Raw genomic sequence first — 17889 nt, forward strand, 5'->3', positions numbered from 1 at the left:
TTTTCCTTTGTCCTAACTTTCCCATAAACCAGGTATCCCTGTCGTTGGTGATAGAGCTCTAAATGAACCCGAAAGCAGCATGGATCCAGGCAAATTTAAATTAGGAGCCCCATGTACAGTGCTGATTTCTTCCAGGAAATTTTTCAGGGAAAATATTTTCTCATGATAGACTGGTTTGGGGGCCCCCAAGCCCCTGGCAATTTTTGCCCATAGGCTAAAGCATTACTGACCTTAGGGGAGAACTGTAATAGGCAGGGGCGGATCCAGGATTTACAGGGCCTAGGGCTTATTGAAGTCTTAATGGGGCCCCATTTTTTGTTAGATCAAGAATAAAACAAATATTATTATAAATTATCATTATTATTATATTATTAATATTAACTATTTTTTACTATACAATACGTGCTCATTGTCAATGAAAAAGCATTAAAAATGTATGATAATAATTCAATTTTTGTGGGCCTTTGACACTTTGGGACCCAGGGCTTAAGCCCCATTAGTCCCTATGTAGATCCGCCCCCGGTAATAGGTGGCAGTTCCCTTAGGTGATTGACAATGAAGACTGACAGATCGTTTTGGGGTAAGGAAACAAGTATAAAAAAAAACAATTAATGATGTATTTAAAATAATTTCGAAAGAAAATAGCTTGATCTAGGCAGATGCTATTGTTACTATGAATTATGCCCGCAATATAAGTAGCATTTTCTGGTTTCATAAATGTCATATGTATCATAAACTAAAGAGCATGACATCATCACAATGCAGGGCTGCAATGTTTTTTAATAATGTTCTCAATTTACTAGTGTCTTGCCCCTGTACATCATACTTTTCCTGTTAGAGTCGTGCCAGTCATCTATGTAACTCTCTTCAGGAGAAAAGTTTTGAATTAAAACAACGTGAGTTCCGGTCCAAACAGGACGTTCTTGTACAGTTAATTGGGGTCTCTTATCACCAAGCTTTCCATATCCGGTCTCGATTTAATCTATCTAACATCGTTAAGGAAGGCCAGTCAGACAGACAGATAATCTTGAAAAAAAGTAACTAAAAGCAATGCTTATCAACCTGTGGTCTGCGGACTGTTCGGAGTCACAAAAAGGTAAATCACGTGTTACAAAATCTCCCTAATCCAATGACAGCACGTTTATTATGTCATTGGCTTGCTTATCCAGCTGTATTAAAGCCACTTTACCAATGTAGCTCTGAAACTATTAATTAAATTAGCTTATTTTAGTGTTTTTTAATGTTGTTTATAGATCCTCGATTGTAAGGTGAAGTTGAGAAATCTTTGTAAAATACTCTATTATCACATTATCTAATACTTTATACAATACCCAGAACAAATTATTGTGTTAAATGTGGATTTTAAAAAGGTTACCCATCAGATCCACATCCAATCCACCATCAAATGAATTTGCTATTGTGATTTTCTGTGACCAATCTATAGTTTAATTTCAATAATTATTAATATTTTTATTATCATCATTATGTGATTCTATCCAGTAAACAAATTTTAAAATAATTCACAAGTAGACAGTTTTAAAAAAACAATGTAGTCCAGTAATTTTATTTACCAAATAAATCATACATTTAATGCAATTTTTTTCAATCAGGAACTCTAGATTTTTTTGTCTATGATATGCTGTAAACATTCTTTTAGCATCTTTATAACAAAATAAACAATATAAAAGAAATTATTCCATCATTTAGAGATGCCATATTCAAGATAAAAAGAAATTTAAACGTTAAATTTACAAATGAAATTATTCTATAACTGCACAGAAATTAATAAAACACTCCATTTGAAATAATAATTCAATTTATACTTATATAATGAATATTTTGTATTAATTATCATTAATAATATTCATTATTTAGTATTTTATTTTTTATAATTTAATTTTTAAGTATTTATTATTATTTTTATTATTATTTAAAGCTAATATATTGGTTAATACCTATAAAAACAATACAGTGTGAATTATTTACCCTGTAATCAATCACACTTGTTCCTCAATCTGAATAATATGAAACAATTATTGATTTAATTGTAGATATAGCATAATAATATTTTAATTAATTATAAATTAGATAAAATGTTTTAAAACTATTCATACTCTTTTTTTTTATTATCGTGTTTAGCACCTCTTATTTTAAATGCACTTTGAAAATTATTGGAAGTTAAATATTTCCTTTAAACTATATTTTTATATCTTCTAAATTGTATAACTATAAAATTAAAAACATGCCACAATTAAATCACATTTTTTAAATGTGGAATTATGATATTTGTATTTTAAAAAAAAGTGATAAAAGCTCTCGTTATATAACTTTATTAATTATTTATCAACCTGAAAGATCTGTTATTGATAATTTAGATTTTCTACAGAAATATAAAATGGCTTTTCTTATATATCATGATATGAAATTATCAAATTCTCAATTTTTGATTTTTTTCCCCTTTGTAAAATTTAACAAATTGTAATTAGATTTTTCTATATTAAAAATGAAACCATATATAAATTGTACTATTATAAAGTTTTATTTGGGCAATAAAGAACAGATTTTCAAAAATCCAGACCAAAAAAAAATATAAACTTTCTAAAGTTGAAAATTGGTTTTGCTGTAAATATACATATCTTACAATCTATATTTATATATATTTATAATTAAATTAAAAAAAATGGATTATAAATACACTCGTTATGGAAGCTCCTCAATACACAATATAATTCAAAGTGCTTTTCTAGCAGCAAAAAAACTTTTTAGATTTTCATTCCATACTTTGAATTGAATTATAAACAATTTGTTGTACTTTTTTCCATGCAGTAAGATATTTATTTTGTAGTCCTGCAACAGAACTGACTTCTATACTCCCTTTGTACATATTAAACAAATGAAATTGATTCCTGTTAAATCCTTATAAATATTAATCAAACTCATATTTAACAAACTTCTCAAATATACACTCTAATACAGTGTTTCTCAACGGGGGCGATATTGCCCCATGTGGGCGTTTTTTCATGTTGAGGGGGTGATTTGTAACAATTTATATTTTGGGGGAACAAAAAACAATTTTCTGGGCAATACAGTAAAACATTATATTAAGAATAATTAGATATTTTATTCGTTATATCAAACAATAATTAAACAAATAATATTATACTAGTCATTAGTCTATTCAATGCAGCACGAATTTGGTGTTAGCCTTAGTCCTCGGCATCGAATTTTGAAGTGGAGGGGGCGATACTACGTAATGGTTTTATTGAAGGGGCAACGATTCATTAGAGATTGAGAAACACTGCTCTAATACAAATTCCTTTTTTTGGAGGTTTAAAAATTATTCAAAAGAACAAAGATTTTTTGGGATTCATTAAATCACACCAAAATTTTGTCCTCTGACTAACTATGTGCTAGCCTAATGGTAAGTTTTTATGTCTAGCTAATGATATGGTAACCGTTTCCTTTAAATCTTTTCCAATTACTACTATTAGGTTTGATAATGAGAAGAATCAGTTCTAAGTGTGATCATTGTGGAATTCTTTGGCAACAGAGAAGTAACTTGATGATAAAAGAATTAATAGTTGATAAGAAAGTCAATAAATTGTATAGAATGCAATGCAATACAAATGGAATAAGTTCTATGGTGGGACTTATTACTTTATAGTAAAAGTTCAATATTATACAATTGTGTAAGAAATGAGTCCAAATCATAATATTAATAAAATAAGCCAGATTTATTATCAGTTTACATTTTAGCTAATTGCTAATGTAATGCAAATGCTATACGGTAAAGATTTTCATCCTAAAGTTTATTTCTTCATATGTACAGTAACAATGTGGTTATATTTAAAGGACAATCATACCACAGGTCATATTTTTTATTCTATATCTCTTTTTGGAGAAAAAAGATATATAGAGTAAAAGGTATGACCTGTGGTGTGATTCTCCTTTAAATATAATGACATTATTACTGTATATATGAAAATATAAATGCATACATATGAAAATATAGTTTGAACTAAATGTAGGAAATTAAGTTGTCATCTTGTATTAAATTTACTAATTAGAATTTAATTAATTTCAAACATTCTGGAAGAAAAGATCAATCCAGAGTGGGACTCCAGCAAGCAACTCCTACTTACTGTGGAATTGCATTGCCAATTATACTACCTGGACCTCTGTCTGATCTCTTCCAGACTAATTAATTTAGAAGATATAACCAGAGCCATAGCAATATTTTTGGTACCCTTGAGAAATAACTAAACTGGTGCCCCTTTTTAAACTTATTTTAAGTATCAGAAATAAGAGTTTATTATAGAAAAACAAAACGTAACTTCAAAATAAAATGTTCAATATATACAGGGAAGGCCTGAATTATGTACTTATAACTCTGATGTTCTGATATATATATATATAGAAACAAAATTTTTTAATTAAATATCATAAAAATATATACTGACCATTATATACATAACCTATGTACAGTATCTGTAACATACACAACTAATTGATATATAAATGCTCTGTTTATCTGCTGCCAATTTCTAACATTATTAAATTAAAACATTGTGGCTCAATCTAAATGTGAAAATTGGAAATGTAGATAAATTATTCAGAATGTATTGCTCTATTTAAAAATTTATTTATAATAAAATAGAATAATTTAAAAAGAAAATATGATCAAATTTTAATTTTTCTTACTTTTACATTAGAAATATCGGAAATAATATTAAAATTGATATTACCTGCTAGCTGATATTCTATAGACAGAATATTTAAATATGAGAAGACTCATTTCAAAAAATGGTAAACATATGCTCATAACAGATAAAGGCATAGTTGTGGAACGTTCAAGTTCATGTCCATATCTTTAACAAACTGAAAATGTTATTAAGAAAATGGGGATTCCCAGTGCCAACTCTTTGGTTCATCCATCAGGCTGATGCACAGTGCCATTTTAACTATTGGTTTAAAAGGGGAATCACCATGCACTGATGGGTGTATTGGGGTGGCATAAATTACGACAAAGGGTGCCTGATATTTTCAGTTTTTTAGTTCACATCACATAAATGGCAGTGATAGGTGCCAAGCACCCTTCACCCTTGTGTCTTTGGCACTTGCCCAGTTGCCAATGCAGTGCTATAGCTCTAGATATAATCATACTAATCACTGGTTTAAATTAATTAATTAAATTCTAATTATTAAATTTAATGCAAGATGTCCTATCTTTACATAACATAGTCCAAATTACCTAGCATTTGTATTTGATTAGTCAAAATGGTGCCTGATAATAAATCCAAGTTCATTATTTGATTAATTCAGTATTATATTTTCTTGATCACTTCAGCAAATATAATTAAGCAAAACTTTTCACTCAAAATTATTCTATTACTTAAACATTCTAACAATAGTTCTTTTCTCATTTAGTAGTTTTCAAGTATTGTCAAATTTCAATTTTGTTTAACATTGTTTTGGAATTCAGGTTGTTGGAATAGAAGAAATTCTAGTAATAACTTAAATAAAAGAATATAATTTGTATCAATTAAAAAAAAAATCAAGAATAGAATATGAATGATTTTGTTACACTCAAATCAATTAAAATTCTAATCTGATTCAATAATAAATTACATTCTGTAAACAAATTATGATAGTTCGAAACTTCAATAAGCAGATGTTTTCAAATGGTCTGGATTTCTGAAAATTAACTATTATTAAACATATTAAAAAAAAATTTCATGCAAAATGATCCCATAACAAATTAATGTAAACAATTTTCTAAAATATTTAAAAAGCTGCATGAAAATTGCAAAGTTATATTTACATAAATGAAAGATTACAGCTGGCACTATTAACTGGACGGATATTATTAAAAGTAAGGCAAAGAAAAGCATTACGAAATGCCGTCTCAATCAAATTGTATTTCTTTAAAGAACATTCAAAAGAAAGAACTTGTCCAATCATTCTCTACTTCATATCATTAACAATTCCCATCTATAAATATCATATATACTATATTAAATGATATAAAATAGTCGTTTAAACTAATCTTTAATAGTTATAGGAGAAAATACATAAACAGTATTTTTAATCTATATATTGTTTGTTATTTTTAAAATTTTTTATTGATTTTTAAATTTTGAAAATAAAATATTAAAAAATAAATAGAAAAAACAACAACATGTAATTATGTAAATGAGTTCATGCACACAATGATGATACTACAATATACATAAGTTTATTCAATAGAAACTCCTTTTGTTTAACTTGAATCAAAGGAACTCAATAGTTCAGAATAATTTTAAATGACTGACAATATCTTCAATAAATGGCATAGCTAGGGTTTGTGCCACCCAAGGCGGTCTACAAGAGTGCTGCCTCCATAAGAAAAACAATATAATACATATCAAACATACTTAGACAAGAAGTGAAAAAGATAAACAGCCATAAGAAAACCCTGTGAAAAAATTAGGATACTTTTACCATTGTTATTAATTAACTGTTTAGTTGTGCTTATGATAGTCAATAAGGCTATTTTCAAGGGCCTTACCATTACCATTAATATCCAATAATAAGCAGGTGTTTTCTTAGGGTAAAATAAAATTGTATCCAGTGTTCTGTATCTTTCCATTATCCCTAAAAAAAGAACTTTCCTTTTTCAAGACGAGAAATGCTGCACACCCCTAGCTGTGCTACTGCCTTTAATGTATGTTAACAAAGAATTTTCTATTAAATAAATTGAAGTATATTAATTAAACTGTCATCAATTGTCTACTTGAATTCGTTTATTATTTCTATTTTTCAATGATTATGAAAAAAGCTTAATTCTGTATATTCATAATTATCTATCAGATTAATTTAAAAAGTATACTTTTTTAAAAATTAGTACTAATATCATGAGTCTCATTTTATTCATTTTATATAAAAGTATAAAATTGATGTACTGTACTTGGCAATTAATAAATTTTTTAAAAACAAATGAATTTTGTTTAAATTTAGATATTTTCCATATTACTTAAAAATTTTATATAAAATAAAATACTGATAATCAAATTAAGAATTCATTAAGCATAACTGTGTCAAATTTTAAGATTATAAATATACATGTATATTGCCATTATATACAAGCCATTCACGACATACATTACTATATATAATTCTATTTTTCTTTATATTTAGGTATATAAAAATGATGACTGATATGGAAGATATGTATTTACAATGGTGACAACAATTCAGCAGCAATATTCCATTTATATAATGCACACAAATGTTGTTAAATTTTGAGCATAATTTGGAAAATATAAAAATGAGCAAATTATTATACAGTGGTAATACTCCAACCCTTCTTTGACTGTGGAGGATAATTTTCCTCGTTCTTTGCTTCACAACCATTTCCTATGACCTGAAGATCTACTTCGGAAGGAAGATCTGCAATCAGGCCATCTTTTTTAATACTATGTTTTGAAATAATTGTTTCGGATGGAGCATTCCCATTATCTTGATTACTAGAATTTCCTATGACAATTCTCTCTAAAAGAGTCGTATCTTTTCTGTTGGGGGAATAATTTAGTTTTTCTTCACTGATTATTTCCGTTTCATCTTCTTCCCTTATAGCTAAACCTTCAAACTGAAGTAAACTGCTTGGTCGGTATGGATTGTAATGAATTGTCTTTACACTTCCACTAGAAGCAAAGGCACTATGTTCGTCAGCACCACTGCTTTGAGAGGAACAAGAGTCAGACATTTCGGATAGTCTAATTGATGATGAAGGTAAAAGCAACTGACAGGATGGACTAGAATTACCGCTATGAGTTAAAATGATGCTATCCGAACCTCCTCTTTGGTGTTCGTTATAAATATAGAAAGATTCTTGTTCTCCTTCCGAGATTACATCATCTTGTTCTTGAATGTTAATCTGACTATTACGTGGACTACCTTCCAATACCTGTAATTCAAAAGGTGGAGAATTAGGTTTCTCTCTATGCTTCCTCCACATTCTTCTAAATGAAGGTGGTGTGTGTTCATCATCAAAGTCTTGAAATCCACCTTCGGAATCACTATTATTACAACAATTATTATCTTTTCCTTGTTTATTTCTAAAATCATGTATAGTTGCACCTTCTGAAGATATGCCCTTGTTTTTCAAAAGACAATCTGCTTCTTTAATTTCTTTATTTTGTGATGATTTTTGGATTTGAGATCTCATCCATCTTGTTCTATCTGCTCTTCTTTCTAGATTTACACTTTCTTCTAATCTATTAGCACAATACACTTCACCTTCAATGTCTGGTTGTAAGAAACCTAAATAGAATAAATATATAATTTAAAAACAATTGACATATTAAGAATTGAAAGAATTAAAATTCTTTTATATAATATTTTAATATTAGATGACAATAAAGATGATTCCTGTAACGTGCCTAATTTTTAGGATATAAAATTATATAACTTATAATGATAATTATATATAATATAATAATTATTACTCTATATTGTGTTTATAAATGAAACAGAGTTTTTCAATATTATGTTCAAAATATTTTTTAATATTTATTTTATATATAATATAATTTATACAAGAATTATGCATAGTTACAAAACTATGTTACAAATATATGTCATGTCTTTTATAGTGCTGAAGAGGAATGTAATGGAAATCAATTCATAAATGTCACTACCTAATGATATGGAGTATGAATAAAATTTTAGGGGATGGTAGAGGTCAAGATGAGCATTTTTTAAATGAAGCAATATAGGGTCAAGAACAAAAACTGACAGAGCTATAGCCTGTAGAAAATTTGGATGAGCAATCTTCTGATTTTCTCATCCTAGGATATGTAGAGTAAGTGTATAAAACACTAGTGGAAACAAAGGAAGAACTGTCCATCCATGTCATTTCAGCTTTTGATACTATTAGAAGACAACAAGAACTTTTTGAAAAAAGTACAATAAAATGCGATTCATCATCGTAGTCTGTATAATAACTGATGGTCACCACTTCAGACATTTATTGTAATTATGCAGAAAAATATGAACAAATTTTATAATGATTTGTATTTTTGTGTTTTAAGTGGTTGCTATATTGTTTGTTGGGGGGAGGCAATTTTTGCCCACTGCATTACCTATGTATTGATTAATAAAGAAGAAAGAAAGTTTCATTTATTGTACCATATGTATGATACAATAAATGAAACTTTCTGTACTCCCCAACACATACCATCCCAAAACAAATATACAATGGAAGACAGAAAATATACTGTAAATATAGAAGCATGATGGTGGTTTCTGATGTAGCCCAAAGTTGGCTGATTGCATAGACTTATCACACCTTGTAAGTTAATCTCTGACCCCGTTTCATCACTTAATCTACAAGGTGTGATAAGTCTGTGCAATCAACCAACTTTGGGCAACATCAGGAAGCATTAACCTAGATGAGAAACGAGAATATCTGTGAGATCCTGGGCTATAGTTTGTTAAATTAAAAAAATATTAATTTCAATAAATTTGTTAAATAAAAAGCACAAAACTGGGAAAAAACAACAAGGAAGTAACCAGATTCTCTCCATGATAACACTCTAAACAATGTCTCTTCCTGGAGCAGTGATTCACCCAAAGAAATAGAGAATAAAATATGAGATTGGATGACAAAGGAGTGTTGTCCATCCAATAATGACTTTTTTGGTAATACCTTGATTCAGAAAGAGGACAAAAACAGATAAAAGGACCAGGAAAAGTTGAAAAGGTTGTCTAATTTGACAGTCATTCCTCAGTCCAGTTTAGTTAGTCCCTCAACTACAGTGAAGTTTGCCTGGCATCTATTCCAGTCCAGTTCAGCTGCCCAGTTCCAATTCAGGTGATTCAATCAATCCAGCTGATGCTCCAGATTATGGACTTGAACCAGTTGTGACCATTAACATTAAAAATTATTACCAAGAATCTTTGGTAGAAGTAAGAGACTCTCCTCCTCTCCAGAATGGTCAAGCCAGCCAGCAGTCACGAAACCTCAAGAATCCAGGTATTTAGATCAACATGTGATAATTCTGTCAAAACACTCTCCCCCACAGATAGATTATTGACTAGTCTGCTAGGATATAGGAACCCTTACAGATAAATCTTATTATATATTTATGTTGCATGTATCTGTATATCTGGCTTTTGTTAAAATTAAATGCTTATCATTTTATTTTAGTTAATTGAGTTGTCAAGTGCATTACTTCTGGAGCTCCCTCCTCTATCCCTTACTCTGTAAAGTTCCACATATGTGGCTGCTTGTATGTGTACACATGGTTCCTGTGAGCCAAAAGTCACAGTTGGTGTCAGATCCCAAGGGAGTGCTGCCATCCTGTTCACATATTTATAGGATGATGGCTGTCTACCATACAGGTGCATTCCAAATTTTCTGTCGGCCATAGTTCCATCCATATGTTGCTTCATAAAAAAATGCTCATCTCATCAACCTCTACCACCTCTTAAAATTTTTGGTACATTTAACATTAACATCCTGAGTATATACAATACTACAGTATTTCTTATATACTGTATAAGAAATTTACATTCTTATCTATTTTGTTATACATCCAGTAATAATAAAACTGCATTCAGTAATAATTCAATAATAACCAGAATAAAGAATTAGAGGAAGCTGTTATGATACAGTAGAAATAAAAAGCTAGATGATTTTTTCATGTAAATTTTTAATATATTTAAACAAATCTGATATCATTTCATGCTTTTAACAGTATATTAATCATTAAAAAAAATCTAGTTATCTTGCTATAAGAAATAGAAGATTTAATTAATTAAAATTAGAAAACAGTATTTATAAAATGAATATAATAATATATTTTATATAATTCTTACTGTATCAGCATAAACCCTAGGCTAAGTAAAGAGATTATGAAAAATTTCAACTCTAGTCAATTAGAACTTTCTTAGCATTTAAAATTTTTTTTCAAAACTTTGATTTCAAAATTTATTTCAATATATAATTTCTAAAGTTAATGAGTATGTATATATGAGGCGTATAGTTTCAAAAATGGCCAACTCCACTTTTTCTGGGTCTGGAACATATGGGCAGTGAATGAAACTTCCAATTTTCATCCTGCTTTTTATTCCTTCTTTGTTTTGTGGCTAGTTTAGAAATTTATTACAATCACCATTGAAGTGTGAAAAAATACTTAAGATTAAATACTTTACTAATTTTTTTAAAAGACAGACTTAGCTGTTTTTAAAACTATACATTTCATATATTCTTATTATTCATAGTTATTTTATCATATATTTTTTACACTTCTTCACTATTTCCAATCATTCATTAAGAGAGATATTAAAACATTTAGAATTTTTTAATTCTTTAATCTGTCTTAATTTTTAACTAAAAAGTATCTTTTTTTTTATTATTTTTTCTAAGAGATTTTTATCTTATGCTGCAAATATTCAGTGCTAATCAGAGTCAATGGATTTACAATGCAAATGAAATTGCATTGTTGTTATTGGAAGCATTAAATTTCTTTTCTATGCTTCTCATATTAACAACAATATTTTTCTATATAAAAATATTCTCAATATGAGCAAAGAAAAGAAAATGGATGGTTACTGGCTAAACTTTATGATAAACTAAACATTTTTAATGATCCAAGATTATTCTGGTTAAATTTCACAGTAAATTAATAAATATAAGATGTGATATTGTTCAAGGAGAAGTTTGGAAAGAGTTTTTCCAGCAAGAAGATGGAAATGTGGGTTTGAATTAGAATTAAATTTAGAAAATAGAGTTGAGAAGAAACTAATGAATGAGTTAGAATTTAAAAATGAACAGATAGAGGTAATTATAAATAAAATGATAATAAAAACTGCTCTTGTAACAAATAATGTCCTAGTCAGAGGTTTGAAAATGTTAACTATACTACTGTATTAGCAAATAACTATAAAAAAAAATGTAATGTTGCAGAAATACCTTCTGAGTGGAATGAAATAATATTTAGAATAATTTTTAAAAAGAGAGAGGATTAAATACCAACAATTATAGGCCAATAGTGGTATTGACAGTATTAAATAAGTTATATGGTATAGTAGTATAGTGGTTATATTTGAAAATGCTTGGCCAGTACTTCCGTATTGGTCAAGCATTTTCATAGACATTGTTTGGACAATGAATTATTATTCAATTATCAGCATGCCTTTTAAAAAACAAGGTACAGAAATGACATTACAGTAGACCCCCCTATAAGACGGGTTCCTATAATTATGATTCCTATAAAACGGTGAAAAAATTGCAACGGTATCCGTAAAAAATGGTAAAAAAAACTCCTATAATTATGCAAAACGTCATCGGGCAGCCGAACTGTTTTCCGCCATCAAGCGCCACGCTACTGAGAGATTACTATCGTCTGTACAGTATTATATATAAATTATATATAAACTAGGTACTGTACATATAATTATATATTAATTATATATAAATTAGGTACTGTATATATAATTATATATTAACTTAATTTATTGTAACTTTATTATAATTATATATATGCATATATTTTCCGCTGTCTAGCGCCACGCTACGGAGAGTTTAGGCAAACTATCGTCTGTACAGTATGTAAATTAGGTACCGTAAGTCTAATATAGTACTGTAATTTTATACATTTCGTGTGAAAGAAACATTCCTTATTCAACGCGATTAAAATTATTTATATTAATGATGTCTCCAAAGTTCAATGAAGTTTTTGCAGAAAAATAACATCAGAAATTGTGGCCGCGGTTTGCTGAGCTGTTCCACGATGAAAACAAGCTTGAGCAATGGCAATGTCGAATGGTGCACACTCGGTAAGTAATCCTACAATTTTTTGTTTATAGCGTAGTTTATACAGATTATTTCCAAAAAAAATATACATATTTTGGAAATGTTGAGTCGGATTAATCTAGAATTGATTAATTTTATGGAAGAAAACTTTTCAAACAGCCGTAGTCCGTAAAGTGCATACATGTCGGGCTGTGATTGGCAAGGACTCGTAAGAAATCGATTCATAAAGGACGGAACGTATCTACCGTCTTATAGGGGGGGTCGACTGTATTTATATTGAGAGCAGCAATTCCATAGGAACAGACCAAAATTATTTGCTCTTTTCATAGATTTGGAAAAGGCATTTGACAAAATTTCTATTCAAGCTTCATGAAATAAACTAAGAAATAAACACTTTGATAATAAATTTATTAAGCAGAGTGATAAATTAAATGGTAAGATCAACAATATGATCCTTTCTTTTTATTTAAAAGGGTTTGCTTCAGAGTGATCCTCTCTCTCCATATTCATTTAATTTTTTGTTACATGATTTACCAACAATTTTTAAAAATGAGGCAGAAAGTATAATAATAAACAATAACAGTTTTCAAGTAATTATGCATGTGGATGATGATATATTATAAGCATCAAATAAAATTGTTCTTCAAAGGAAAATAAATAAGTTAGTCACTTGAAACTTGAATAAATTAAAGATAAACCCAGCTAAATCTAAAGTTTTGATTTTTGACAATTTGACAAGGAGGAACATTGTCAAAAAATAGAAATGACAATAATTTATATATATATAGGAAAAAAAAAAACAGAATTGAATTGTTAATGAAATTAAATAACTAGGAATAACTTTTACCTTTGGTTTATCTTTCAAAAAAACAATTTGATGAAACATTAATGAAGAAAATTGATGAACAAGATGAAAACTTAAAAATTCAGTTTAAGTTATTTCGTTTGATTGTGATGAGTTTGGCATTGCATGCCTTCCTTATTTGGATTTTGAATTATTTAGATCAGGCATGGACAACATGCGGCCTGTGGGCCGGATCTGGCTTGTCTAATGAATTTATGTGGCCCACGATCAATCTTTCAATATTAGCTACTGAAGTCGGAATAGCTCAATGAAAAATTCTTATGCCTAAAAAAAAGGGTCAACAACTCACTGTGCATTTAGAGTTAACCCTCCATTACAAATCTTGTAAGTACAGCATAGAATGTTAATAAAGCATGATAATGTGAAAAATATATCTGTAATCTCTATCTACAATTCAGTCTCTATGGGGTGACACCACAATAAGATCTCACACCACCTCAAAATCTTCCTAGGGCAGCTTCTGGTTCAGCCCATGGAAAAAGTTTTCTTTCCAATTTGGCCCAGGGCAAAAACTGTTGGCCACCCCTGATTTAGATCAAATAGAAATAGTGTAACTGTACTTTGTTCATAATTATATCAACTGGAAAGAAAAATACTGGGCTAAGCACTACAGAGATAGTAATAAAATAAGAAGTAAAAACTGGTATAAAGAAATTAAAAATTATTTGCAAAATTATGGCATTAATCTAATAATATTTAGACTGGAAAATATAGATAAAGGGGTAATTATTATACTTTTGATCAATAAGATAATAACAGAAAACATTACTTACTGATGAGAAAAGTTCACAATCTCAATATCATTCTTGGTACAAAGATATTTTGGACTACCCTATTTAGATTGGTTATCTTTAAAGTAACTTCTCATTCACCGCAGAAAAATTAGAAATTTTATTAATTTACAATAAGTTCATTAATTAAAAAGTGAATTCCTATTTTGTAGCAAAGAAAATTTTTACTTAAGATTTTAGAAAAACCTCCATGTTGATGGAACTATATAAGTTATTAAATGAAGAATCCTTCTGAATAATCTCAAGATTAACTACATTTTTAAGATCATTAACAAATTATAACTGAACTTTTTAACTTAACTGATTGTAATTACGGAAACAGTAAATGACATAATAATAGTTGTATCATTGCTTTACCATAACAGTGTAATTAAGTTAAATTAAAATATTGTCAGTAACCTGAAGATAATTTTACTTTAGTTACTTTAAAATATATGATATATTCTAATTAAGTTTCAAGCTGTTCATTAACAATAATTACTATACTATATTTTGTACTTGAAAATACAAAATTACTCTGAATTTTATATTAGAATTATTTTTGTATTTAAAATACTATTGGTCTTTTATATAATGCATTATTAGTCTGAATATACTTCTCTGTTATATAGACATAGATTGCACCAATATCATTATTTCTCTGCATGTGGAAATGTGTTGCCACAAGTTAAAATTTTTCTATTTAGTTTTTACATTCTATCCTTTCCTGTCTTGTTCTTTTTTCCCCCTCTTTGCTGTATGTGTGAAAGGGGGATAGCTTGAAGGAATAGTTGAAAGTGAAAGAGAGTGAAAGGGAGAGAAACCAGTTCTGGTGGATATAAAGAAGAGAAGATTTCAAATGCTGCAGCTGCATACAAGAGGAAGGGTTTGTGTATAAGGAACAGAATTGGATGAGGTTTAAAAAAATCTGTTTTTAATAAAAGTGTATCAACACAGGACCTTTGAGAAACAAAAGAAAATGTGAACAAAACAGAAAACAAACTTCATTGCCCAAGCTACATGTGAAAAGATGTAAGGATAAAAACCTCTATATACAGATATAATAGTCTCTTGTTAATTCAAACTCAGAGGGAGCCTAAAAAGTTTGAAAAGGACACAAATTCTAGATGCTACAGAACAAAAGCAGAAATGATTTTAACAACACATTAACACCACATGGCAAACAGAATAATGTTTAATCAATGAGAAATACAAAACAAAGATATAGTAGTGCATTCAAAGAAAAAAATTATTGGAAAACCATGACAAATGAGTGCCACAGGGCAAACTGTAAACTGTCCTAATTGTGTGTCAACTGATTTGAAATGTTTTTAAATTTTAATGTATTAATTATTTTTAAATTTAAGTTTAAAAAATTAATTTATTAATTTTTAATTTCAAACTTTACTGGGGATCATTCTCATATGCCTATTGCCATGCATATGATATCATGTTGTTATCCTTGTAATTTATGCAGGGTACTGGAAAAAGTAGAAATATATAAAGCCAACAGAGCATAAACTACAAGGATAACAACACAATATCATATGCATGGCAATATGCATATGAGAAGGATCCCCAGTAAAGTTGACATCTTAATCACAGAATTTCGGGTGAAAAAATTAATATGAGGATGCTGGGCCTATATAATGGAGAATGACACAAATAGCCAAATATTTGATATTAAATAATTTGAACACTTAAATTAATTGGCAGTTTAAAATTTAAACTCTGAGCATTCCAAAGTTAGAACACCATTGAACCTGAAGCAGATCTCGATAGAGATTCAAAAACGTTTGTTCTTGCATCTAAATATAGTACCTTACTGGAAATAAAAAGGTTCTGAAAGGGTTAGTTATAAGTTCCAGTATTCAAATAGTGTAAAGCATAATGTTAAATGCAGACTTGTGGCCAGCCACATCACATGACCTTAAACACATACCTCCCATGTATAATGATGCTACTTCTTGACATATCCTTTCCAACTTTATCTAGAAGCATCAATATATGGGGTGGTATATTTGTTGTGGGTTGTAGTGTAACTGGCTACAAATCTGAATTTAATGTTATACTGTTATATTTAATCTAATTTATGTATAATTATAACTTTCCTTGTAATTTTAAATTTCAAAAAGTTTGAATGTAGAGATGTTCTCTCTTTCAAATGTATTCATTCTAATGCATTTGATAATTTTCTCAGTTGATGATGTTCTTATAAAAATAAAAATGCTTCTAAATAATATTTAATTTGGTTTCCAGAATTACATATCTTTTTTCTCATCTTTTTGAACTTTTTCTTTTTCCAGCTGAGTGCAGGTTGAATCTTCATGCATTCTGGTCAGTGGAAATTTTCTCTAAATTGTTAGTGCCAAGAAGGGATAATTAAGTGAGATGAGGATTGAAAAGAGTAATTAAGACAAAATTAGTTAAAATGTACAGTACAAATGGATAATAGACCATAATGACAACAATCTATACATTCTATTACCTACATAAATTTTTTGTTTATTACTTAAGTAGAAAAACATACAAAATAGTCATACAATTCGAAACATAAGACTGTATATTGGATCTCTCAGTATAAAATATCTGTATGACAAATTCAATGGGCAATGAAATGAAGTTCAGATTTAAAAATTAAATTAATTATTTATTTTGACATCATCACAATGCCAGGCTGCAATTTTAATCATCTTTTAATTTTAAAAAATCACATGATTTCCTGTCCCAACTGGAAGTTCGTGGAGTCTCTGACCCCTAAGCTTTCTATATATGCTCTCGATTTTCATAAGTCCAACTCCATTCTTGAGATTAATGAAAGACAGACAGTGGGAATGTATAAATCTGCAATTTGAAAATTAAAGCCCAACAATAGATGGCAGTTCACTTTGGGACACTGTTATTTATATATTAATTAATAATTATTATATGAAATAGTTTTTGTAATTAAGATGTTAATGAATTGGACATAAATCCAATATGGTATGGTCTCCTCAAAATCTAAATTTGATGTATGACAGTTCATTTTAGGACATTGTGAAAGATAAGATATTTACAGTATATTTAAAAACAACTATCAGGGACTGTTTTAATAACTTCAAGTATCAACATTGAAAAGGAAAGCAGAAGAATATGGGAAGATAGTGCTCAGGAAGAAAGTTAAAAAAATGTGAAGAGAAATTAAAATTTCTGCAGAGAATAGAAGACAGCATACAGACAATTTCTAATTAGAGTATAGAGGCTGTCCATAAATGATGTCCATACTGGAAGGGAGGGAAAAGATTATGACAAGTCAGATGAAGCCAGACAGGGGGAAAGGAGGGTTGAACTTCAGTGGATGTCCATTTTATTTTATGAAATTTTATACAGTTTATGCATTTTATTATATCTATTTCAAAATTTCTTGTATGTTTCATTTCTACTTATGGTATCTATCATTCACAAAGTGATAAAGG

The 17889-nt window shown here is 28.9% G+C and overlaps 1 protein-coding gene across 1 annotated transcript in view; it reads right to left on the minus strand.

Annotated features, from left to right (window-relative positions):
• Positions 1–6951: 6951 nt before the first annotated feature.
• Positions 6952–17889, minus strand: part of LOC111623639 — a 165318-nt gene continuing 154380 nt past the window's right edge. Inside the window, exon 30 of the mRNA XM_023366302.1 lies at positions 6952–8301. Coding sequence (XP_023222070.1) covers positions 7319–8301 — 983 coding nt within the window. The 3' untranslated portion in view covers positions 6952–7318. The remainder of the gene's footprint in view (positions 8302–17889) is intronic.

The sequence above is a fragment of the Centruroides sculpturatus genome, unplaced genomic scaffold (assembly GCF_000671375.1).
Source record: "Centruroides sculpturatus isolate CEXI.00-Female unplaced genomic scaffold, Cexi_2.0 scaffold436, whole genome shotgun sequence".
Classification (NCBI taxonomy): domain Eukaryota; kingdom Metazoa; phylum Arthropoda; class Arachnida; order Scorpiones; family Buthidae; genus Centruroides; species Centruroides sculpturatus.